We start from the raw sequence: 23748 nt of genomic DNA, 5'->3' as shown, positions 1-23748 counted from the left end.
GGAGCGGGGGTGGGGATTCCGGGCCGGAAGAGGTTCAGATTGGAGGGGTGGGGCTTTGAGACGGGGCTCACACGCCCTTATACACGTGTGCAGATACCGCCCCCGGGCATTTTATCCCTAACAAAAGGGAACATCCAATCCCACCAGCTTAAATAGCCTCGTCTCCTCCTCCAAACCTGCCAGCTCACCGGCCTTCTCAAAGTCTCTCCGCGCTCCACTCCCACCGCTCGGACCCTGCCCTTGCTAAGACCTCGAGCTCAAGTCTCTGCTCCAAGCTCCTCTCCGTCTTGCCTTAAGGTCCTTAAATCCCTCCTGCCTGACCTCACCCTCCTCAGAGCATAGACAAAGGCGGGGTTTTAGCTCCATTTTACGGCTGAGGAAACAGGCTCGGCAAGGCCACATCACTTAAATCACCAATCTGGGCTATCCGACCCCACCCACAGCTGAGGTTCTTGGCTACAAAGCACATAACAGGAGTTTCACACGACTTATTCCTGGAATGGAGGGAAGGGATGAGATCTAAAGTCTCGGCTCCAGTTCACGAATGAGACAGAATGCGGGCGGTGGGGTCTCGTTCGCCTTAGCTTCAGTTAGATACCAGTCCCCATCGCTTTCGGGGTAGGCAGTTCCCTACGGCCTGCAAACGCAGAGCCACGCCCCCATCCAAGTCTGCTTCCGCGCGGGGTCTTTTGGACCCAGAGGCCGCCGTAACCCCGCCCACCAAGGAAACACTCCGGAACGACGCCGACGCCCTCACCCGCCTCACCGGCATGAAGCCACCGCAGCGGCGGCGAGCGATCCCGAGGCGCTATCTGGTGGAGGTGACTGGCCCCGCGGCCTGGAGGGCCAGCGAGAAGCGGCAGCTGTTACGACTACTGCAGGCGCGACAAGGCCAACCAGAGCTGGACGCCGCCGAGCTGGCCCGAGAGTTACCGGGCCGAAGCAATACGGAGGTAAGAGTCCCGAGATGGGAGCAAGGCTGGAGGCGGGGCTAGGATGTGTCCGGGGCTGGCATAGGGGCGGGGCCTGAGGGTGGGCTGAACGAAAGTGAGGCTTGGGGGCGGGGCCTTGAAGTGGGCCGGTCGAGGGTGAGGCGGGGACAAGGCCGAGGTTGAGAAACCGGAAGAACGCCGGAGAAGGCGGGACTAGTGCAAGGCTGGGCCTTGTGTGGCTGCGAGAAGCTGAGGGCGGGGTGAGGGCGGGACAGAGCGAGTCGAGGGGCGGGGCGAGGAGGAGGCCGTGTCGCCGAAGTCTGAGAGGCGGAGCGAAGGCAAAATTTAGGGGCGGGGCGAGCTCCGAGTTTGAAAGAAGGCCCCAGAATGGGTCTTCGCTGTTGGCTCAAATGGTGAAGAAATCTGCCTGCAATGCAGACGATACCGATTCGATCCCTGGGTCGGGAAGATCCCCTGGAGAAGGGAATGGCTACCCACTCTAGTATTCTTGCCCGGAGAACTCCATGGACAGAGGAGCCTTAAGGGCTGCAGTCCATAGGGTCGCTAAGAGTCGGCAACGACTGAGCGACGAACACTTTCCTTCACTTCCCAGAATGGGTGGCAGGTCGCAGCGGGACTGGACGGGAATGAATGAGGTTGAAATGAGAGTCAGGAAGTGAGAGTCAGGGAAATAGAGCGGAGTGGAAGAAGCGGGTAGGTGACTAGGATAGTACTTAACCATGGGTGTGGGCTGTGGCTGCGGGGAGGAGCCAGAACCGTCCAGGGCCTTATATCTTTGTCAGGTAGCTGGTCATGCCTAGGGCCTTGGCCCGAGAACCCTGGGCACAGTCCCTATGACCCTCAACCCCTGGCCAGTGGGAGGCTAGGGAGCAGTGGCTAGCCCTGGAACAGGCAGGACTGCCTAGCCCTGGGCTTCTAGAAGGTCCATTTGGCCTCTTCTTACTTCGCAGATCCAGGACTTTCTCCAGCAGCTCAAGGGCCGAGTGGCCCGGGAGGCCATTCAGAGGATACATCCAGGTGGCCCAAAGGGACCAAGGCGCTGGGAAACACAGACCCCAGCTCCCATCGAGGTGAGATGGGGCAAGGTTCCCCAGGGCTGGCCCCTGGGGAATGAGGTGGGAGTTCCGGGGGATAATCTGGACAGGGGAGCTCCAGGGAGGGGTAGGGTATGGGGGACTCCTGAGGATTGATCCTTAAGTATCTTCTGCTTGTTCCACCCAGGTGTGGATGGATCTGGCTGAGAAGATAACAGGCCCACTGGAGGAGGCGCTTACTGTGGCTTTCTCACAGGTACAGCCATCCCCCCCAGGCAGGATGGGGGTGTCCCGGAGGACAGGATCATATATATGAGTCTACGCTGGACCTGGATCCCTTCCCTTTGCCAGCTCTGTGATTCTGGCCTGTTACTGGTCACCCTAGCCTCCATGTCCACCCTCTCAGCCTTCCTCAGGGTGGGAGGGAGGATTTGAAGGTTGTCTCCTGCTGGGCAGGGGAGCAACCCACGGGGACACTTCTGCCCTTCCTTCCCTGATCTTTCTCTGCCTGCCAGGTGCTCGCCATCGCTGCCACGGAGCCCGTCAGCCTCCTGCACTCAGTGCCCTCCAAGCCCACGCAGGCTTGTGGAAAGCCACTGCTCCTCAGCACCCCTGGAGGACAGGAGGACCTGGGTCCTGAGGCTTCCAGCCCCGCCCCCGAGGCCCCCAGAGGGCGTGAGGTTCCTGGCTCTGCTCCCAAGACGCCAGGCCCTGCTCCTGAGGCATCCTCCGAGTCCCTGGCTGGCCAGTCTGCTGAGAGAGACTTTTCTGTGGACTTCGAAAAGATCTACACGTACCTATCATCCGTCTTCCGCGGTGGCCAGGGCCCTGAGCTTTCCGCAGCTGGTGAGGAGGGCGGGGCCGGCACTCTGGGGGTGGGTTCTTTGGTGGCCAGCACCCCCCTCCCGACTCATCCCCTTTCCATCCCTCACCAGAGTCCGCTGTGGTCCTTGACCTGCTCATGGCGCTTCCTGAGGAGTTGTCCCGTCTGCCCTGCGCCACCCTGGTTCAACACATGTCGGGTATGTACCGACATCTGACGGCCCCCCAGCGCGACCTTGCCAGTGGGGGCCTGGCGTCGGGAACTGAGGATAGCGGGGCAGGTTCCAGGGGTCAGGAGGAGACTGGCCAGGCCAGCCCTCAGGCCCCTGAGAATGCTGGCTCCAGCCAGCCCATATCCTCTTGGCAAGCGGCTGGGGTGTGCCCCCTGAACCCGTTCCTGGTACCCTTGGAGCTTCTGGGCCAGGTGGCAAGGTAGAGGCCTGGCAGGCAGGGGACACGCCAGACCTCGGTGAGCCCCCAGACTCTCAATCCTGCTTGGTCTGGCCCTGGATTGTCATGAGGATCTTGCCACGCTGGAAGGTCCCTGAGCCAATGTGCAGTGGCCTTAACATGCTTGATACAGTGGGGGTCTCATAGACGAAGCCCAGTTGTACAAGGAGGGGTTCAGCCATAGAACTGGCTGGGCTAACACCGCTGTCAAATATTTCCCCCACTGGTTCTTCATCCCTTCCAAAGCCCAGTATCCCGTGTCCTGTAACGGTAAATAAAGTTCTTGTCAACCCCCCTGAATGACTCTCTTTCTCCTGTGAGTTAGAGGTGGGAGAGGGCTCAAAATGCTGGAGGGAAAATCTGAGCTAGAGAACCATAGCTTAGAGTTCCTGGGGTCTGAGCGGGGTATGCCAAGCAGGAGGGCGCGGTGGGCAGTGAAGCAACCCTTGGTGATTGTTTGGAGGGTCTTGGTCTGAGCCTGACTGAGGTGGGGGAGTCAGGTCCCCGGCTAGGGGAGGGTGAGGGGTGGGCTGCCCATGTGTCAGGAAGTTGGAGGGAGGGGAGTGAGTCCCTGAGGTGGCCTTGGGGAGGGAGGGAGAGCTGGAGGGGGAGCAGAGGAGCAGAGAAGAGAGCAGAGCTGGGTAGAGGGTGGGGCTGGGTTCCCAGCTGCTGTCAAAAGCCTCATGTTCCCAGGGGTGCTCTTGGGCCTCTCTCCCTGCTCGGCCCCCTCCATCAGCCTCCCTGAAGGTGTGGAGGCAGGGACAGGCTGGTTTGGGCTGGGCGGGGGCACCAGGTGTCCTCCCACAGTACCGCCTTCCCCAGATCTCACCAGTCCTCTAAGAGCTGGCGAAATTTCTGTTCACGGAGCCTGTGCATTCACACAACCTTCCTTTTATAGCAACACTCAGTTTCTCCCCACGCACACTGCACACGGCTCCCCCGGGGCGCACAACACTTCTCCCAGGCGGGTGGTGGAACGGAGCCAGCCCACTCCGTGACCACGGCCCCACCACACCAGAAGACCTGAGGTTTCTGAAGTTGATGGTGGGATGGAGGGATCAGGTCAGAGTGGTCTGGGGCTGCAGGTATGGTCACAGTGCCAGGAGGCCACGTCAGGTCTCGGAGACAACCTCCAGGGCTGGCTGAGGGTGCCCCATCCCAGCTCCCTACCAGGCTAAGTCGCCCCAAGTTAAGGGAAGGAAGGGTGGTCCTGGCTCTTTCTAGAATGGGGGGAGTTAGAGACTGTTAGCCTCAGTTCCCCAGAGCATGCATTTGGGTGTTTCTCAGCCCTGGGCAGCTCTTAAGAGTGTGCAAAAGTCAGCCCTGGGTTCAGATTCTAGCTCTGGCAAGTCACTGAACCTGTCTGGACCCGAGTCCCCAGGCCTGTAGAATGACGATGCTAACAGGATCCTGAAAATACAAGAGGCCGAAGTGCAGAGTCTCGACCTCAGCACACTGCTCGGCATGCAGTAAGCGCTCAATAATAGCTTTTATTAACAGCATGGGCTCAGAGGCAAGGAGGAGTGAGAGGCCAGAGGAGGGTCTGGGGAGGGGGTGTGGCAGAGAGATCGGGGGAGGTAGCAGGTGAGCCAAAGAAGGGTGGAGGTGGTAACAGAGGGAGGGGCGCGCTGACTTGAACTGGGGCCTGGGCTGGGGGCGCAAGGGAACCTGTCTGCCCTCTCCTCCCGTGGAAGGAGCCACCCATCCTGGACACAGCAGCCATTGTCGCTCTTCAGGCTCTGTCTCCGGGGCAGGCCGCGCAGGGCATATTGGTATGCAGTATCCCACCCCGTGAGCCCAGGAGAGCCTGCCCCGCAAGCCGGAGCCCGAGGAGGGGCTCAGCGCTTACGGGCGGGGTTGCGCGCGGTGGGGAGTGAGGATGGTCACAGAACAAGGAGAAAGGGAAAGGATACGGGGGTCTCTGAATACAGCAGTGGACAGGACACTCATGCTGCTAGGCGGCAGGACAACAGCAGAGAAACACCTACACGCTGGGGGCGGAGGGGTGGGACAGGGCAGGATAAAGGCACGAAGTGGGGCTCCGGCCTGGCCAGGAGGGAAGATGGGAGGGGTCTGAGGGGGGAGGGCTTGGACTTCTCCTCATGCCCTCCCCACTCGGGCTGCGGGCTCGCGGGGCAGGATCCCGAGCGCGGTCCAGGCCTGGCGGCGCCCCTCGTCAAATCTGCCCTGGGAGAGAGACCCCGCCGAGGGCCGGCCAGGGGCGCCGCACAGCTCAGACCAGCGCGTAGTCGAACTGCCCGCGCTCGAGCGCCTCCTTGTGGTCGGTCCAGGACGAGGCGGGCATGCGGCTGTAGGGGTCGAGCAGGATACGCACGCAGCGCACCATCAGCAGCACCAGCACCACGAGCAGGCACAGCACGAAGGCGAACACGGTGCGCTGCTCCGCGTCCAGGCCCGCACCCACCGGGGGCCCCGTAGACGGTGGCAGCGGCTCGGGGGACAGCGTCCACGTCGCGCTCATGGCTCACATCGCCGCGCGCCCTGGGGAGGAGAGGCCCGCCCGGGATGCGGGGATGAAGCTGCGACCTCCCTCGCCCACGCATCGTCCCCTCCCGCCGCCGCCCCCCCACTCCCTGCCGAGCCCCAGCCCCCGCCTGCGCCTCAGTCCCGGGGCTACGCCCATGCCCGGTCCGCAGGCACCCAACTCCGGGCGTGCTCGCAGGTGGGGACGCTATGAACAAGGAGAGGAAACCCCGACCCGGCCGGTCCGCGCACAACAGGTGCGAACGCGCGGTCTGGGGAGGTGGCGGGGGCTAGACCCGGCTCCCCCGCCCCACTCCCTTTGTTCTTGCGTCCCGGGGACCCCCCTCCCCCACCACCCCCGTCCCGCCGCGCCCCTCACCCTGGCCTGAACCGGGACCGGGACCCAACGCCCGGCAGCCTCGCTGTCTTCCGGGACCCGCACCCTGTCCGCTCTTGGCCTCTCCGCGGCGGCGGCCCCGGCTCTGCCCACCCCACCCGCCCCTGGAGCCGCGGAGACCGAGGCAGGCGAGCAGCGCGCGAGCCGGGCCGCCGCGGCTGTTCCCATGGCGACGGGGGGGGGGGGGGGGGGGGCCGCCGCGGGGGGCGGAGGCTGCGCAGGGAGCGGCGCTCGCGCCCGCGACCCCGCCCCGCCCACCGGGAAAACCGGGCCCCGCCCCGAGCCGCTCGCTGCATAGACCACCAGCCCCAAAGAACCGTGAGCACTAAGGACTTCACCCTCCCACCCCAACCAGTACTCCTAAACCTCCCAGCCCGACTTCAGCTCCCACACCCCCATTCTCCTCTGCAACTGACCTCTCAGTTTCCCTGTTTGGAGGATCCCAGTGCCCCAAAAACTCATTCCAGCGCTAAAGGTCCTCTGGCCCCAGGGACCCCAACCTTCAAGAGACCCCACCCAGGTCACTGAAAACCTCCATAGCTTTCCTTGTCATTGTCCCCCCTCACCCCCACACATAGCCAGGGTGGGCAGGGTCTTGCCCAGGTAAAGCCACCCCCTCTTCTGTTGCAGCTTCTTTAGTGACCATGACCGCCTCCTCATCACCACTGGGCTGGCCCACCTCCTCCTCAGTCCCAGCTCCCCCACCCCAGTGACAGACACCCTGGACAACCCAAGTTGTTCTCTTGCACTTTGGTGATTTATTATTTCCAAATCTCCACTTATATACAGGATAACAAGGGCACTGTTTAAAAAAAAAAAAGAAAAAGGAGCTAAAATGGCCTGGCTGATGTGGCCAGTGAGCCCAGGCCCCACTGCTCAGTCCTGGGAGGGAGTGCCTGGTCTGAGGCCCGCAGGCCAGCAGCCCACCAGGGGGCCGATGCAGCCCCCTACCCTCCCCGCCCCATCCAGCCGGTGTTGCAGCTGGCCTGGCAGAGCAAGGACAGAGCTGACAGTCCTGTCCCCAGAGGTCTGGCTGCTGCAGGTGGACGCCAGTTCCCTGCATGTCCACAGTGAGGGTCAGCCCTGGAGGGCCCGGGCATGGCCGCCATGCTCAGAGGACCTGCTCTGTGCTGGAGGCTGAGATGTCCAGGAGCCGCCAGGCCGCATAGGGGTTCAGCTCGTCCTGGTCTCGGCAGAGAGCCCACACATACAGCATTCGCAGTACCTTGTCCTGCGGAACCCGGGAAGGGTGAGGGCTGGAGGCAGGGAGCACCCGGTACCCACACCAGAAGGAGGGCAGGGTGATGCTGCAGCCAGGTCAGGGCTGGGAGGGAGCAGGGAGCGGGTCTGGGGTGTTGGCCTGGGTCTGGGATCCAGAGCAGAGCCTGGGACAGAGGCTGGGACTCAGGACTTGGTCAAACCAGACAGACCAGCTGCCCTCTGGCCTCCACCAGGCCCAGAGCAACATGCTGTCCTGGTGCCCTGCGCTGCAGGGAACTCAGTGCGTGCCCTGCCCCTCCCTTCCTGCCCACTCACCGGGTCACCCTCGACCACCTCGCCTTTGGGGTTCTTGATCACCATCACCATCTGGGCCTGGAAGGTGATGATCAGCACTGGCCCCTGCTCCATCATCTTGCCCATGGCTAGCTGCAGGGGGTGGGGACAGGGTGGATGGGCCTCAGAGAGTGGTCCCTGGTGCCTTCCTTGCAGCCCCCATCCAGGGGCAGACCCGAGCTTCAGCACCCCAGGCCTACCGCCTCCCACTGGTCTGTTTCCAGTGGGAACTTCCCAACTGTGAGCAGAATCGGACAGGATCCCTGGACTGAGGCTTTGTGGACACACAGAGGCCTCTCAGAGCCACCCGTCTTCCATATGGGTGTGGGCTCTCCACAGAGTCGTGGCAGAGAGACCAGTGGGGGCCTGAGTGGTCCCAAAAGAGCCCCCACCTTTCTCAGTGAGAGTCCTGACCTCAGGAGTCCCCGGATCTGGGCAGCAGTATCCCTGGGCCACCACTTGCTTGAGAATTCCCAACTCCAGGACTATGGAAACCCCTCAGTGGAAGCGACCCTACTCCTCCAGGGACAAGGAACTCACCCTTCCCAGCTGAGCACAATTCAGAGAAGCACCCCTGCCCCTCCCCCCTACCCTGGAAGAGGCACTCACATCGATGTTGTCAATGTCCAGGATGCGGGAGTGGAACTGGAGGCCCAGAGCCTTGGCCTGCTGGATTGGGTGGGCCAGTTGGCTGTAGGTCTGCAACAAGAAGCCGAACATGCCCATGGGACCGGTTACCCTCGAGCAAGCCATGCCAAGGCACCTAGGAGCCGGGGGCACCACATACCCCAGGCCAGTAGTGGGCTCACAGGCAGGGTTTCAGGCTTTCAGCTCGTGTACCTCCCAAAAAGGTCTCTCGCGCCAGGAGTGACAGATGCCAGGATCAGGCAGGCTGGTGCCACCCTCTTGCTGGCGCGAGTCACACACTTCCCTCTCATTACCAAGACAACACTGTATCACCACTATTGAAAGCAGTATTAATCAGTGAGGCCGGGAACGGTCCTGGAACACAAACAGGAACATGCTCCCAGAGAGGTAAGTTGAGGCCTCTCTGGCTGATGCAGAACATTCTCCTGTGGATCCTGGAACCAAATGCTTTTTTCTAGGATTCATCCTGCCCCACGGCGGCGCTGGGGTGAGCTGCCTGGGTCCGCCTGCTTCTCCCTGACCAGCGCCTGTGGGTGGCTTTCGGCCGCAGGCGGCCTGTTCCTCCTATGGGGGCAAAGACACCATAGCCCTCTCGTGCCTGCTCCCAAGCCCAGGATATGGCAATCTCGCATCTCAATGGAAGACATTCCAACAGCACCCACTTTTTATGCAACTAATGGACCCACCAAATGAAAAGAAAAAAAAAAGAAAAGGTGCCAATCTGAGTTCTGGTGTGCTTTCTTAAAGATGACATTCTCAGAACGCCCTGGGGTGAGTGGCTTCAACTTCAGCTGTGTTTCTAGGGGCACCAGCAGCAGCTCACGGGTAGAGATAACCAGTCACATCTTAACAGTCCCAAAGTTAAAAAAAAAAAAAACCAACCCACTCATAAACGCCTGCTGGATTAGTCATCGTGCAGGGGAGTATTTAAAAAGAAAACCTGACATCTTCTCCTCTGCTTTTCCCAACTTGTTTGTGAGCTGGGTACAGCAGAGAATCAGCCAAAAGAGATTCTGGATTATTTAGTATCAAGAAGCTGGGGGTGAAGAAAAACAAACTCCCAGAAGACACAGGTCAGGGAGCCAGAAGGATGGGGCAAGGTGGCCCCGTGGGGACAAGCAGGCTGCCAGGAAGGGACGGGGCAGACGGGGTGCTCCCAAGGCCGCCTGACCCATCACCATGCAGCCCAGCCCTTCCTGTGGCCTGGGACCTGGAGCTCCAACTCCAGGAACAGCTAGGCCTCCTTAAGACACGCAGCTCTTACCTACACGCAGAAATATATCAATGTCTGCTTGGATCTATGTTTGAGGATCTCGCGATGAGAAAAACAGCTAATGAATCCATCCAATGCTGCCTGTGTGGGAGCTCTGCTTTGGTGTCCCCAAAGCACCCTCTTGATTCCCAAGGGATGAGCCCAGTGATGTAACCCTGGCCTTGGGAAGGGGGGCCATGGGGCCTCACACCCCACTTGCTGGCCAGCACCTGTGACCCCCACGCACAGAGTGAACATCTGATGCACCCCAGGGTTCTCCAGTATCCCTTTCCACCCACTTCCCTGACCCCTGGATCCCCAGCCTGCAGCCACCCCCACCCCCGACACCCCCATCCCCATCGAGCTCTTCCTGGATCGAGCCACCCAAGCAGATCTCCTCCAAATTGTTATTTCTTCTTAGGCCTAAACAGGAAAAAAAAAAAGCCAGCAAGCACTCACAGCTTCATAGCACCAGTCTTTGAGAATGTCGAGTTCCCCAGAAATCATGGCCTAAAAAGGGAAAGACAAAAAATCAAGTATGAGAATGAGTGGGCTCTGGAAGCAGCGAGATACTGCTGGAGAATGTTCTCCAGGGAGACCCTTTCCTTGCAGCCTCCCAGCCCCACCCTGGGGTCCAAGTCTGGGGAGGGGAGACCTGGCCAGGCTGGGGCAGTGGGAGGGGAGCTCCCGCAGCTAACAGTGGGGCAGCCTAGAGTGGGTCCCCAGGGTCTGCAGGAAGGAAGGGGAAGGTGGCAGTGGTCGGAGGTCTGGTCCCAGCTGGGAAACTGAGCCAAGGTGGCCATGCAGGGGCAGCCTGCCTGCCCTGGGGACAAAGCTCTAGATGGCCTGGCCCAGGAGGGACGGGGCAGAGCAGGGGTAGAGGGGGAGTGTGGGGGAGGGCTCCCAGGGTGCAAGGAGAGAAGATGCCACAGGAACAGGATGTGGTGAGGGTCCTGGGGGGTGGGGGGCGCTGGGGGGGAACCACAGGGCATGGTGGGGGTGGGGGCTGAGATGACCTCACCCCAGAGGATCCCGCCTGGGCTCGGGCTGCTGCTTTTGGGAGTTGCTACCTTTTCACCTCCTCCCAGCCCTGCCCTGAGTATCCTGAGGAAGCTGAGAACATGGAGGAGGGAGAAGGACCCCAGGAGGAGGGATCAGATGTTCACAGAGGACCAGGGGGCGGGAGGTTGGGGGACGCTCCCTGCAGTCCCACTAGGCCACGCCACAGGCCTCTGTATGGGCTGGGCTGCAGGACTCCCAGGCTCTAGCCAGGGCTGGTGGCCATGGAGGGGCAGGGACGTGGCAGGGAAAAGGCAGAACACCTAGCCAGGCGCACACCCACCTCCAGGACGTTGGGGATGATGTCGTTCTCGCACTGCTGCAGGAAGCGGTCCTTGTCAAAGGCGGGGTCCACACGCAGGATCTCTGTGAGCACCTCTGACATCTCTGTCTTCGAGAACAGGCCCCCTGGGATGGCCGAGCCGGCAGGGCAGTGAGGGCCTGGGACTCTGCCCCCTTGCCGGCTCAGGGTGAGGGGATGGTCTTGGGGCGGCCCACTCACCCAGCAAGTCCGTGACCTTGTCTGTCAGCACACGGGATGCCCGGATGAAGGCGTTGTCGCTCTCGTCATACTTCATCTTCATCTCAAAGAACCCTGTGGCAGGTGGCGGGTAGGGTCAGGGCCCTTCCAGAAAGACACCCCCACTCCATCACAGCCCCCTCCCCGAGCAGACTGGGTAACTGAGGGGGCCTCTCCGAGGCTGCTTCTTCCTCAAGAGACCAGGGCCTGTGGGTCAACCTCAAGGTGGGGGTGTGGAGACCCTGCCACCATGAGCTTGGGGGGCTGTGTGAACCGTGGGGGGGCCACCTCCACTGGCAGCTGCTTTCACTGCAAAGGAAACACAGGCTTCTGGGAATCACCATGGGATGACAGACAGGGCTCCCTGTCAGCGCGAGGGAAGCCAGGTGCCCCAGAGTGGGCAGAGCACGCTGGGCCTTGAGCTGGTTCCTGGCTTGTGAGGCGGGGTGTGTAGGGGCCAAATCCACAGCTGCACCATCGGGGTGGGGATGGGGGGGCGGGGGACACTCACACCTGCCTGCCCCACAGCCACACTGGCTCTAGTCAAGATGGTGACCCAGCCCCGACGGCAGAGCCCCTGCCGCCCGAGATGTACTGGGTGCTTCCCCTCGGGCCTCCTGAGCCCACACTCCACTGCTCACACGCTGGGTGACTCTGCTGCAGTGCCTGGCCCCCTCAGACCCCAGCCTCCTCCTCTGTCTGGTGCCTGCCCCCGGGGAGCGCTCAGTGAGTGTCTCTCACCACCCTGCCGCTGGGCCGTTCTGAGATGGGGACACTCACGATTGAATACCACATTGTTGTCCCTGAAGTCCTTCCACTGCTGGTACCACTTGGAATCCTTGTGCAGCACGACCCCCAGCGCCTCTCTGGGGAAGACCAGGGAAGCCAGTGAGCGCAGTGCGGGGGCCGCTCCCACAGGGAGAGGGACCAGTCAGACAGTGTGATGACCCTGGCCTCACCTCCCGGCCTCCTGCCTTCTCATTTCCCCTGCCCATCCCTCCCCACCTCCATTCTCTCAGGGAGCCAGGGAACCCTAGGGAGAAAGAAACCCCACAAGCAGACTCGGGTCGGAGCCCTGTGTGGTCCTCAGAGACAGACAGCACTGCAGGTGGCTAAAAAGGGAGGTGGAGACAGGGTGGGAAGGCCCCTGACCGGTCTGGTACCTACTCATTGGCCTCAAACACTTTCTCTTCCTTGAATTTCTCTCCAGCAAACTCCTTCCTTTTCCGGAGCCGCTCAGGTCGCCGATAGGGCCCGGTCTGTCCCAGGACACTCTCGTCGATCTCCTTCTTGACAGACTCCACGCCCTGCAGACCACAGCCGGGCATGTGGGAGTTGGGCGACCCTTGACCAGAAGCTGTACACCCACCCTAGCTCCAGGTCTCAAGGTCACCTGCCTTGCAGGTTCAGGCCAAGGATTTGTTGGAGCCTCGGGGGGAGGCAGACGCTCGCTGCCGGGAGAAGACCCTGGCTATCTGACTTCTGCCCCTGACTCCCCCCGATCCCCACCAACCCCTGCTCTAAGAGCAGCCCCCAGACAACCCTCACATTCTGAGGTCAATTCCCCATCTCCCTGGAAACCTCCCTTCAGCTGGGGAGAAACCAGCAACTGGAGGGGCATCCTGAGTGGCCCCTGCCCCATGACCCCTATCCAGGCTCACCCAGTCTGTGGATCCCGACTTCCCAAACCTCTGGAACCCATTTCCCTCCCGGCCCCAACACCCCAGACACTCTCCAGCCACCTCTGAGCCACTGACCGAGTCCTCGCTGGCGGCTGTGCTTTCAGGATAAAACCTGAACTCTTCCGTATGGCCCCCAGGCCCCTGCAGTGGCTCTGGTCACAGCCAGTTGGCCCCGGGGCCCCGAGCTGGCTATGTCTGCTCCCCTGGCCTGGAGCAGCCCCCGGACGCTCCTGTTGTTACTCAGAACTGCCTGCCCCTTCCCTGTCCCCATGCCTGCCCTGCGATCCTTTGAGAGCAGCAAGTCAGACCTTCTGTCCTGTGGCCCTGTGGCCAGCAGAGGGCCCAGTGTGAGGTAAGGTCTTCACAGAAGGAATTCAGGACCTCAAGTGACCGGGAGCGATAGTCTCGGAGTTCTGGGCCAGACCTAAGGGTGTCAGCCACTGACTGCAGGCTGGAGCTCTCGGTCTGTTAACCCGTAGCTCCCTAGGGGCCACAATTTGCCCAAGACCACCCAGCTGGGAGGGGCTGAGCCCAGAGATGGGAACTCGGCTCCTGGGGGCTGGGAGCAGGACAGAGTCTAGAGTGCCCACAGGCACGAGCACAGCCCAGCTTACCTGGGAGAGGGCTTTGAAGGCAGCAGTCCGGCCAAGCCTCTCCCCGCTTTTGGACACTGACTCGGCAGACTGCTTGGCGGTCTTGGCTGCTTCTTCCACACCTTCCTTGATTTTCCGGCCAAGGTCACTTTTACTGACTTCGTCAAGACTCTACTGAGACAGAGAAAGGGGAGGTGTCAACGCGACACAGGCTGGGGGCTGGCAGGAGCTCCCCCAGGGCTAAGGGCCAACCAGGCCGAAGAGGGGTGGGAGCAGACAGCCTGAGTTTGTCTGGCTGATGGAGCTGTGACTGGGGTATGTGCATGCTCGAGAAGGGTGCCTATGACCTCTGGGGCACTGGGCCTGGGGCTGCAGGCACGGAGCAGACAGGAGCCCCAGCTCTCCCAGGATACACAGGAGTGGCACCCACAGGTGGCAGGGAGGCAGGAAGAAGGTGAGGTGTGCATGGAGCTGGGCTGGCCTCAAAACCCTGCCCCTCTCTCCTGGAGATGCAGGAGACTCAAGTTCGATCCCTGGGTTGGGAAGATCCCCTGGAAAAGGGCATGGCCACCCACTCCAGTATTCTTGCCTGGAGAATCCCATGGACAGGGAGCCTGGACAGAGGGCTACAGTCCATGGGTCACAAGACTGAAGTGACTTAGCAGGCAGGTCCCTCTCTCCAGGCCAGGAGAACAGAAAAACCAAAGAGAAGCAACAAAGAAGAAAGCCCTCCAGGAAAGTCACTCCCACCTCCACCCTTGGAGGCAAAGTGCTCCCCTCCTATCCTAAGGAGGGAAGAAAAACATCCTCATTTGACCCTCCTAATTGTAGCACAGAGGCTTCTAACTTAAGCAGGCCAGTGAACTACAGGCCAGTGGGCTGGTCTGACGTCGCCCTCCTTCCTGAGGGCATCCTGGACTCCGGAAAGCCTCTGGAGTGAACAGGCTGCTCACCACCCCAGCCTACACAGTGCTGGCTGCCAGTTCCTCCTGAGGCTCCCAGCACCGCCCCCGCCCCCCAACTCCTCTGCCAGAGGTGGGAACAAACAGGCCCTGCAGCCTCGGGTAAGAGGCCCTGGGAGCCCTGCGGCCATTACCTCCTTGACAGTGCCTGTGATCTCCCCCAGCTTCTTCCTGATCACCTCGCTTGTTCGCAGGGTTTCCGATTCAATGGTTCTCTAGGGGGAAGGACATTGTGTCTTTGTGTTGTGATGCACAGTCCAAAGCAGCATTTTCTCAGCAGTCCCTTCCTCCCCAGACACGTCTGCTTCTCTTGCCCCTCCCCCTCAGCCTGCCCAAAGGGTCCCTCCCTTCTGCCCAGGGTCCCTGGCTGCCCCTCAGCCTGGCATGAATCCTGGACAGGGACCCTCCTGAGCACAAAGCCCCAGGCCCCGAATCTCTCTCTGGGTGGCAGCGGGTGAACTCTTCTATCTGCTCATCAGTGATATGTTGAGGGCGGTGGTGGTGGGGTGCTGTTCCCACTCTGCCCCCACCCAGGCACCCTGCCTCAACCTCAGCCTCCTCTGCCCCCAGGTGGCCCCTCAGCCCATTCCTCTTCTTCATGACAAGGAAGGGTGCTCTCCCATAGGGTGGAATCCCCCACAAAGAGTTTAGCGGAGACTTGGAGGGAACAGGCCTCACTGTGCTAGCAGCCCAGGATTGGGGGTCAACACAGCAAAACACCAAGGGACCTGGGGCATCCGGGGCAAGCGCCCACACTCCAGGCTCAGCCGCCCACAGGGGAGACGGCGGGGCTCACAGAGCCCTCGCGGGCAGACAGATAAAGGGCCACAGGCCCACTCACAGGCCCCTGAAAGTTGTTTGGGTGTTTCCATACGCTCTAATGGAAAAACTCAAGTTTTTGGCCAAGCGACCATGTAACAATTACACTAGCCCTGGAACCCACTTTCTACCCATTTCACTCAGAGGCCCTCCCGAGTACACATCTCAAACCTAGTGCCTGAGAGACCTATGGAGATGCAGATTCTTCTTTTTTTTCCTTTTTTATTTATTTTTAATTGGAGATGGCTGCTTTACAATGTTGTGTTGGTTTCTCCTGTAGAGCAGTGCGAGTCAGCCGTAAGTATACACATGTCCCCCTCTCTTGAGCCTCCCCCACAATGCAGATTCTGAGGCAGGAGGTCCAGAAAGCCCCCCATGTGCTGGTCTGTGTGCAGAGGATGCTGCAGGCTCACCACAGACCTGACAGGCTGAGTGGCTCCCCTAGCCCCCTTACTCCCCATCATCAGGGACCCTGACAGCCGGGGCACTGCGCTACAGGAATTCTTGGCTCCAGGGAGCGAGTAAGAGGTGAGAGAGGTTAATCAGTGATTAACATACTGGGTTGGCCAATAAGTCTGTTCAGAGACGAGTCGCGAAGGGGACTCACGTATTTCCTCCTGGCTTCCTGGAGTGCATCTGACTCTTCCAGCTTCTTGGCCTCATCTCGGAACTTTTTTATACTTTCTTTCATTTCTTTGTTTTTGGCTAATTCCTGTTTGATGTTATCGAGCAAGCCAGAGAGAAAGCCTTTTCTGCTTCCAGAGGAATAGGATTTGGACTAGAAAGAATGTAGAAAGAAACAAAGGATTTTTTTTTTTTTTTTAATTTTCTATTTTCTGTTGATACAGGTTTAACAATGAAGAGCTCTCTCTTTGCAGAAGAGTAGAAGAGGCACACCAAAAAACTATTAGGTGATAAACTGTGGGGCACCCAGGCAACAAGACATTATTCAGCAATAAAAAGAAATGAGGCCACCACTTCCCTGGTGGCACAGAAGATAAGAATCTGCCTGCCAGTGCAGGGGACATGGGTTTGATCCCTGGTCCAGGAAGATCCCACATGAGGCCCCGCTCCATGCACTGCCCTGCCCAATTCATGGGCTTTGGGGTCAGACACAGCTGGGTTTAGATCCTGGCTTCTCCTCTTTCACAGGCTCAGGAAAGAGAAAGCTTCAAAAATGATTGTGAGTGAGTGACTCAGGTCTCGGGGACATGGCCACGTGTGCTTGGCTGCTCCCACTTCTGAGGGTGCGCAGGGTCCCCACCAGGCCTGGGGACTTACCCTACCAGTTTCGGGGCAACAGCCCCCCTGGCTGCTATCAAGCCCCAGCAAAAGAGGCAGAAAATCTGAGTGCTGCCCCAGAGGTGGGGTGGCCAGGCCTGGTGCTGGCAGGCAGCTGTCTGGTCCAGATGGGTCCTGGCCAGCCCTTCGCTAGGGGAAATCCAGGGTCCAAGAGTGTCAGGGACTGCATCAGCTCACAGCAGCCCCACCATTCACCCCAGGGCTGGGGACTGGGTGGTAGTGGTGGGGGGCGGGGCAGATCAGAGATGTGGACAACTAATGGGAAAGACACGTCCCACACCTACAACAGCCCCAGGACACGGCTGGGGAGACAGGCTGGCACAGGTAACTAGAGGGCTGTGCTGAGACTCAAAAGGGAAGGGAGGGTGTGAGCTGCTCAAGGATGTGGAAGTGGAGTCAGTGTGAGGTTTGGGGCTTTCCTCCCCATAGTGGTGAAACACTAGCAGAAGCATGGTTGAGGAGGAGTGACCGGGAGGGCAAAAGCTCTAGAAAATGCTGTTTCTGACAAACAACATCAAGAGTAAGAGAGATATCGGGGCTTCCCTGGTGGTCCAGTGGTTTAGAATCCACCTGCCAATGCAGGGGACATGGATTTGATCCCTGATCCGGGAAGACCCCACTTGCTGTGGGGCAACTAAGCCCTGGTGCTACAATTACCGCAGCCTCCAAGCCCTAGAGCCTATGCTCTGCAACGAGAAAAGCCGACACAACGAGAAGCCCGTGCATGGCAACTAGAGAGTAGCCCCCACTCGCTGCAATTAGAGAAAGCCCCAAGCATAGCAACCAAGACCCAGGACAGCTATAAATAAAATTATGCAAATTATATATATAAATTTTATAAAAATATAAAAACATTATATAAATCTATAAATATAAAATTATATAAAAACAAAATTACAGAAATTTTGTATAAAAATATAAATGTAAAAGTTTTATAAATAAATACAATAAAAAAAATAAAGGTAAGGACGGTCTAGCCTGGGGAAACCCAGCTCCAGGAGATGTGTGACTCTGTGAACGCAAATGCCCATGCGGCCGTCTCCCAGAAGCAAGGCCCAGCTTTGCTTGAAGGACCCAGATGTGCGACCCAGTAGGCGGTGCATTTCAGCTCCGCTATAGGGATCCCACTCCACTCTGGGAGGCAGGAGCCCCACCCGCAGTGTGCCGAGCACTTCCAGATACCAAAAGCTCCAGGCCCACTGGGCTCTGTGACTCCAGAGGGCCTGCCCATCAGAGGCCCCAGCAGTGTGGGCAGCATCCTGCAGGCCTCTTCTGTCACCTGTGCCTGACCCTCACACCTCCCCTTCCAGCCAGCTGGCTCACATCTTGAGTCACTCACCAGGGTCAGCTCTCCATTTGGCCGGGGCAGCTGGTAGGAACCATGGGGCAGTGGCACTAGATTGTGGCTGGACATTAGATGGACTCCGCTGCCAACACATCTCTAATCGAGGGAGAAGAGATAAAGATCCGTTTAGACCAGAGAGTGATGAGGAAGGAATGAAATACGCCACCTAAAAGAGCAGAGATTGCTAAGACTCATCTGACGATTTTTATCCCATCCCACCTGCATGCTTGATGCTCGACCATCTTCTCAAATTCTGAGAAGCCGGTGGAATCTGGTAGAAAGAAAAAATCTTGGAACTGTACCTGCAGGGCCTACATGTACCCTCCCGACTCTGAACCTAGGAGAAACCAGATGGGTCCTAGGAAATGCCAACCTATGGTGGAAGAACGCTAAAGGCTAAATGTGCCAGTCTGATTTAAGGCCTTAGTCTGAAAATGGGCATGCGGAGCCTTGATGCTGGTGGCAACCAGTTTTCTCTCACCAGCCTTCTCTACTTCTGCAGCCTTGGAGGACCAGAGACCTGGGCTTTTAGAGGCACACACTGATAACTTACTGTCCCAGGCACGACCCTGCAATAAACCTACCATGTCCTGATCCAGGCTTGGGATGTGAGCAGAGCAACTTAGGGGAGTCACCTGGGCAGAGAGATGCTGCTAACCTCATGTGAAAGGCATTTCTTCTCTGACCAAAAGATGAACTTAAGCTCCAGGTGGGAAGCTCCATGTAGGTCTTGTTCAATGCTGCATCCTAGCACCCAGCATGGAGCCAGTAACACGGATGTCAATGACCTGACAAAATCACATTTCCATTTCTACAATCCCTGGGCCTCTCCTCATCCTGTTCCATGCTTCCTGTCTCCAGGAACTCTAAGCAACATACAGACTTACACAGATGCCATGATCTCCTATAGCTACTCAAGAGTAACTCCTGTGAGTTACCGAAACTTTTGTTTTAATTGCTTTGTTGTTTTCTTCTTTTAAATGCCTACAGCCATTGATCCTGGAGCCACCGACGTCAGCAGCAGTCTGAAGTTGAAGCGGATCGCTCTCTAATTAGGAAGGAAAACCCCACAGGAGGACGGAACCTGAAGGTGGCTCCTCTTTTGTCTTGTGCCCAAATCAAACACCTGTACACACAGCCTTCAAACCCTGACTCAAAAGACAATCAGTCCAGAAGAAAAGCTCTGCCCTGAGTCAGAAACGCGTTGTTTCTCCTGACACTCAGATTCCTGTGAGATAACTTTCCTTCCTGACCTGAGCTTTGGGCCAGGTCAACCACCCTGCTAGCTCTGAGACTGTGGGCAGCTTGTTTAGCACGACTGAGCTCCCAGTTTCCTAACTTATTGAGATAGCATCAAATAGTAGCAACGTGAGTACTACTGTCCCAGTGCACTTTATACGCCTTGACCCCCAAGGCATCTGTGAGCCCAGATTCTCAGCCAGGGCGACAACTACCTCCCGTCCTTTCAGAGGATTAGGAAGAGAGACGGAAAGTGCTCCCGGTTGCGGACGAAGCATATTAAGCCGAGCCGTGACTGTCACGGTTTTCTGCCTTTTCCTCGCCACTGCTTCTCCATGGAGCGCCACGGTCACCATTCACTCCTCGGTACACGTGGGCCAGCCAGAAATGAGGGGCGATCCTCTCCCTGGCGGCTCCATGCATTACTGCCCCCGGCCGGACAGTCTCGGCTCCCCCGCCCTCAGGCCTAGCTCCAGGCCCCACGTTACCGGGCCCCCGCCCCGGCCTCGGCTGACCCAGTGACCAAACTCTGAGTCTCTCGCGGAGCCCAGGGAAGGGGGCAAAGAGGTCAAAGATCTCGGGACAGCGAGATCCTGGAAGTCGCCGGTCCGGAGCTCCCTAGTCCCGCCCTCCTGGCCCCTTATATCTGCTCACCCGCGGGCAGCGGCACCAGCCTGCCCGCAGCGCCGCCGCCGCCATGCTGGAGGATCCCGTGTGACCTTCTCGGGGCGCGACTCGATACCGTCATCCGCCGCGTCTGCCTGGTAGGGTCTGGGCCTGGGAAAAAGCAAGACCTGGGGGCGGGGTTTATGAAAGGAAGGGCGTATCATTGGACAGGACTCCTAAGAAAGGAGGGGCCGTGGAGGGAGGTCCATAGTGGGGGCGTGGCCTCACAGAGGGCGGGAGAGTCCTGGAGAGCTAGGCCTCTGATAGGGCAGAGTTTCGGAAGAGCGGGGCCTGTGACTGGATGTGACCTGGGGGGCGTGTACTCCTGTGTGGCAGAGACCTATGGTTGGATAAGAAAGCGAAGAGGCGGAGCCTGAGGATGTGGAGTCTGTCACGAGCCAAGATTTTCCTACAGACCACCCAGGGTGCGCGTGGCCGGAAAAACCGGTACAGAGCGACCTACCATAAGAACCGCTTCAATTGGGTTCTGACTGACTGACCGATGGGCCTGCCCTTTGCCACTGACTCTGACTCACTGACAGTGACTGACATTGACTAACAGACGAGCAAGTGAGTTGCTTCAAGAGCAAGAGCGAATGAGCCCACATTTGTACAGCACTTTCGGGAGGCAACTGTTGGTTTTGGTCCAGAAAAGGAACGGGAAGCTGAGACCTGGCTGAGTGTGAGCCACTCTTCCCTCCATCCATTTAGTGTGAATTGATACACCTGGACCGGAAGAAGGTTCATGCCTCTGTCACATCAGCACCCAGATGCTACTTTCCATTTAGAGAATCCGCCAAGTGGCGGTACCTGGACATGGTCGTGCAGTTGGGAAGAGATGGTGTGTTGGTAGCGTTGTTGTTCAATCTCTCAGTCATATTCGACTCTTCCTGACCCTATGGGCTGCAGCACGCCAGGCTTCCCTGTCCTTCACTATTTCCCAGAGTTTGCTCCAACTCCTGTCCATTGTGTTGATAATGCTATCCAACCATCTAATCCTCTGTCGGCCCCCTTCTCTTGCACTCAATTTTTCCCACCACGAGGGTCTTTTACAGTGAGTCAGCTCTTAGCGTCAAGTGGCCAAAATATTGGAGCTTCAGCTTCAGCATCAGTCCTTCCAATGAATATTCAGGGTTGATTTCCTTTAGGACTGACTGGTTTGATCTCCATGCTGTCCAAGGGACTCTCAAGAGTTCTCCTGCAACACAATTCAAAAGCATCAATTCTTTGGCGCACAACCTTCTTTATGGTCCAACTCGCACATCTGTACATGACTATTGGAAAAACCATAGCTTTGACTATATGGACCTTTGTGGGGAAAATGTCTCTGCTTTTTAATATGCTGTCTAGGCTTCCTTGGTCACTCAGTTGGTAAAGAATCCACCTGCAATGCAGGAGACCTGGGTTTAATCCCTGGCTTGGGAAAATCCCCTGAAAGAGGGCACAGCAACCCATTCCAGTACTCTTGCCTGGAGAATTCCCATGGACAGAGGAGCTTGGTGGGCTACAGTCCATGGGGTCTCAAACAGTTGGACACAACTGATTGACTAGGCACAGCACAGATCTGTCATAGCTTTTTTTCCAAGGAGCAAGCATCTTTTAATTTCATGGCTGCAGTCACCATCTGCAGTGATTTTGGAGACCTAGAAAAGATCAGTCACTGTTTCCACTTTTTCCCCATCTATTTGCCATGAATTGATAGGACTGGATGCCATAATCTTAGATTTTGAGTGTTGAATTTTAAGCCAGTTTTTTTCACTCTCTTCCTTCACCTTCATGAAGAGGCTGTTTAGTTCCTCTTTGCTTTCTGCCATTAGGTATCATCTAGATATCTAAGGCTGTTGATATTCCTCCTGGCAATCTTGATTCCAGTTTGTGTTTCATTCAGCCCAGCATTTCACATGGTGTACTCGCTGGTACCATGGGGAGAGTTAATAATGTATGTTGCCTTTGCCCTATTGAAACCTTTGCCATTACTAAAACTGTGATAAGGTCTATGGGACTTGGAAGGGAGGCAGCATACACTCCCTGGCTTCAGAGTTGGACAGATCTGCGTTCTCCGTCCCTCAGGAGCTCCACCTGGAGGTGAGAAGAAGTGTTGAGGGCTTCCACTCTGGCTTTGTTGGAAATGTCATGTATGGATGTGAGAGTTGGACTGTTAAGAAAGCTGAGCGCTGAAGAATTGATGCTTTTGAACTGTGGTGTTGGAGAAGACTCTTGAGAGTCCCTTGGACTACAAGGAGATCCAACCAGTCCATTCTAAAGGAGATCAGCCCTGGGTGTTCTTTGGAAGGAATAATGCTAAAGCTGAAACTCATGTGAAGAGTTGACTCATTGGAAAAGTCTCTGAGGCTGGGAGGGATTAGGGGCAGGAGGAAAAGGGGATGACAGAGGATGAGATGGCTGGATGGCATCACCGACTCGATGGACGTGAGTTTGAGTGAACTCCGGGAGTTGGTGATGGACAGGGAGGCCTGGCGTATTGCGATTCATGGGGTCGCAAAGAGTCAAACACGACTGAGCAACTGAACTGAACTGAAACTAGTTAAGAGGTTGGGATATACAGGTTTGCTGCTGAGAAGAAGGTCTAAGGGTTTCTTAGTTGTAGTTGAAATCATGGAGTTAGACAAGGGCACTCAGAGAGAATATGTCAGGTGGGCACATCAAAACCCTGTAGTCAGATGGAGGAAGAAGAGCCCTTAAAAGAGACTGGGCAGGACTGGTCAACAGGTCAGAAGAGGACCTGGAGTCGCTTGGAGAAGACAGGTGGAGTAAGCGGTGCTGAATGCAGTAGAGAACTCAGGCCAGGCATACCAGGTCAGAATGGTATCCATTGGCCCTTGTACTTTGTAATATGGAGGTCCCTGAGGAGAGACGCTAGAAGATTTTGGTTGAATGGTGGCTGTGGAAGCCAGATTTCAATTGGCTGAGCTTTCATTTTTTACAGAGGTGTGCTGGAACCAGCTTAGACTGCCTGGCAATAGCCAATTGTCAAATTTTTAGGAATTTTGGAGCTAGTTGTTAAACACAGTCATTATTTTAAAATTTATTGTATAAACTTACAATCAACTGGATTATATTAAAATAATGGTAATAAATTCCCAAAACTCAACACTTCTTATTATGCCCCTGTCTATGCTACTGAAGTTATTTACATATGTCTCTTCTGTAGGCTGGAAATACCATGTTAGATGTGCTATACCTCTTACTAATTCTGTCTTTTTTTGTCTAAAGTAATGGTTTATTTGCAGGGTGCCACACAGGGAAATGGGAGACAAGTCACAGGTCCACTTCATCTTGGTCACTGAGTTAGGGATTCTTTTTCCTATTTATTTTTATTTATTTGATTTGGCTGAGCCAGGTCTTCATTGCGACATGTGGGATCTAGTTCCCTGATCAGGGATCGAACTTGGGCTTCCAGCATTGGGAGCACCGAGTCTTTGCCACTGGACCACCAGGGAAGTCCCCACCAATTCTGCCTCTAATGCACCACATTAGTAGCCTGAAACTGGCTATGGTGGGGGTATTTATGCCATAGGAATTGACAAACGCTACAGATCGAGAACTTTCTGGCATGTTTGGAGAGTCCGTTATTAAATGTTTAATAGGCACATAGAGAAGGAGAACAGAGATGCCTCTGAGGAATCTTTGCAGTGCTTAGAAAGTGAAATGATGACAGCTGGAGGTACATATGGGGTAGAGTGAGAGTGGTTTATGTTTTCCCTACCTTTTCATTTTGAAAATGTTCAAAGCTACAAAAAAAGTTGCCAGAATAGTATAATGAACACTCACACACCCTTTACCTACATTTGTTTTGCCACAGGTGCTTTAGCAGGTGCTATGTACCTGTGAGGGTTTCCCAGGTAGTGCTAGTGGTAAAGAACCTGCCTGACAATGCAGGAGACATAAAAGATCCTGGTTCAAGCCCTGGGTCAGGAAGATCCCCTGGAGGAAAGCATGGCAACCC

The 23748-nt window shown here is 57.1% G+C and overlaps 3 protein-coding genes across 4 annotated transcripts; 1 reads left to right on the top strand and 2 right to left on the bottom strand.

The window, feature by feature from the left end:
- Nucleotides 1-204: 204 nt before the first annotated feature.
- SNAPC2 (small nuclear RNA activating complex polypeptide 2) lies at nt 205-3559 on the top strand. Its single transcript, XM_006046745.4, has 5 exons — nt 205-953; nt 1904-2023; nt 2175-2243; nt 2503-2833; nt 2923-3559. Exons 1-5 carry the CDS (start codon nt 771-773, stop codon nt 3243-3245), a joined length of 1026 nt encoding a protein of 341 aa, XP_006046807.3. The 5' UTR covers nt 205-770; the 3' UTR covers nt 3246-3559.
- Nucleotides 3560-4726: 1167 nt separating this feature from the next.
- On the bottom strand, nt 4727-6320 carry CTXN1 (cortexin 1). The gene is made up of 2 exons (XM_025293392.3): nt 6123-6320; nt 4727-5761 (listed from the first exon to the last, which is right to left on the bottom strand). Exon 2 carries the CDS (start codon nt 5739-5741, stop codon nt 5493-5495), a length of 249 nt encoding a protein of 82 aa, XP_025149177.1. The 5' UTR covers nt 5742-5761; nt 6123-6320; the 3' UTR covers nt 4727-5492.
- Nucleotides 6321-6875: 555 nt separating this feature from the next.
- On the bottom strand, nt 6876-19923 carry TIMM44 (translocase of inner mitochondrial membrane 44). Of its 2 annotated transcripts, none has more exons than XM_045166703.1 (13): nt 19770-19923; nt 17871-17972; nt 15837-16007; nt 14545-14625; nt 13470-13619; nt 12341-12480; nt 11954-12039; nt 11156-11248; nt 10937-11061; nt 10054-10104; nt 8304-8393; nt 7677-7787; nt 6876-7371 (listed from the first exon to the last, which is right to left on the bottom strand). In XM_045166703.1, the coding sequence occupies exons 1-13, from the start codon at nt 19812-19814 to the stop codon at nt 7252-7254; spliced, it is 1365 nt and encodes a 454-aa protein (XP_045022638.1). In that variant the 5' UTR covers nt 19815-19923; the 3' UTR covers nt 6876-7251. The 2 variants fall into 2 exon arrangements, with proteins under 2 accessions (XP_045022638.1, XP_045022637.1); XM_045166702.1 differs by lacking the exon at nt 19770-19923 and adding an exon at nt 19331-19563.
- Nucleotides 19924-23748: the final 3825 nt, after the last annotated feature.

The sequence above is a fragment of the Bubalus bubalis genome, chromosome 9 (genome assembly GCF_019923935.1).
Source record: "Bubalus bubalis isolate 160015118507 breed Murrah chromosome 9, NDDB_SH_1, whole genome shotgun sequence".
Taxonomy (NCBI): Eukaryota; Metazoa; Chordata; class Mammalia; order Artiodactyla; family Bovidae; genus Bubalus; species Bubalus bubalis.
The sequence above is the reverse complement of the archived record's forward strand: the minus strand, read 5'-3'. Positions and strand labels throughout refer to the sequence as shown.

What these genes read in the sequence shown, in the direction of transcription:
- SNAPC2 (XM_006046745.4), top strand. Translation starts at nt 771, where the DNA reads ATGAAGCCACCGCAGCGGCGGCGAGCGATCCCGAGGCGCTATCTGGTG. An exon ending in CGGGCCGAAGCAATACGGAG is followed by an intron (nt 954 to 1,903) that starts GTAAGAGTCCCG and finishes CTTACTTCGCAG; the next exon opens with ATCCAGGACTTTCTCCAGCA. An exon ending in TTACTGTGGCTTTCTCACAG is followed by an intron (nt 2,244 to 2,502) that starts GTACAGCCATCC and finishes TCTGCCTGCCAG; the next exon opens with GTGCTCGCCATCGCTGCCAC.
- CTXN1 (XM_025293392.3), bottom strand. Translation starts at nt 5,741, where the DNA reads ATGAGCGCGACGTGGACGCTGTCCCCCGAGCCGCTGCCACCGTCTACG.
- TIMM44 (XM_045166702.1), bottom strand. Translation starts at nt 19,471, where the DNA reads ATGGTGACCGTGGCGCTCCATGGAGAAGCAGTGGCGAGGAAAAGGCAG. An exon ending in CCTTCAAAGCCCTCTCCCAG is followed by an intron (nt 12,481 to 13,469) that starts GTAAGCTGGGCT and finishes TGTGGTCTGCAG; the next exon opens with GGCGTGGAGTCTGTCAAGAA. An exon ending in CAACAATGTGGTATTCAATC is followed by an intron (nt 11,249 to 11,953) that starts GTGAGTGTCCCC and finishes CACCTGCCACAG; the next exon opens with GGTTCTTTGAGATGAAGATG.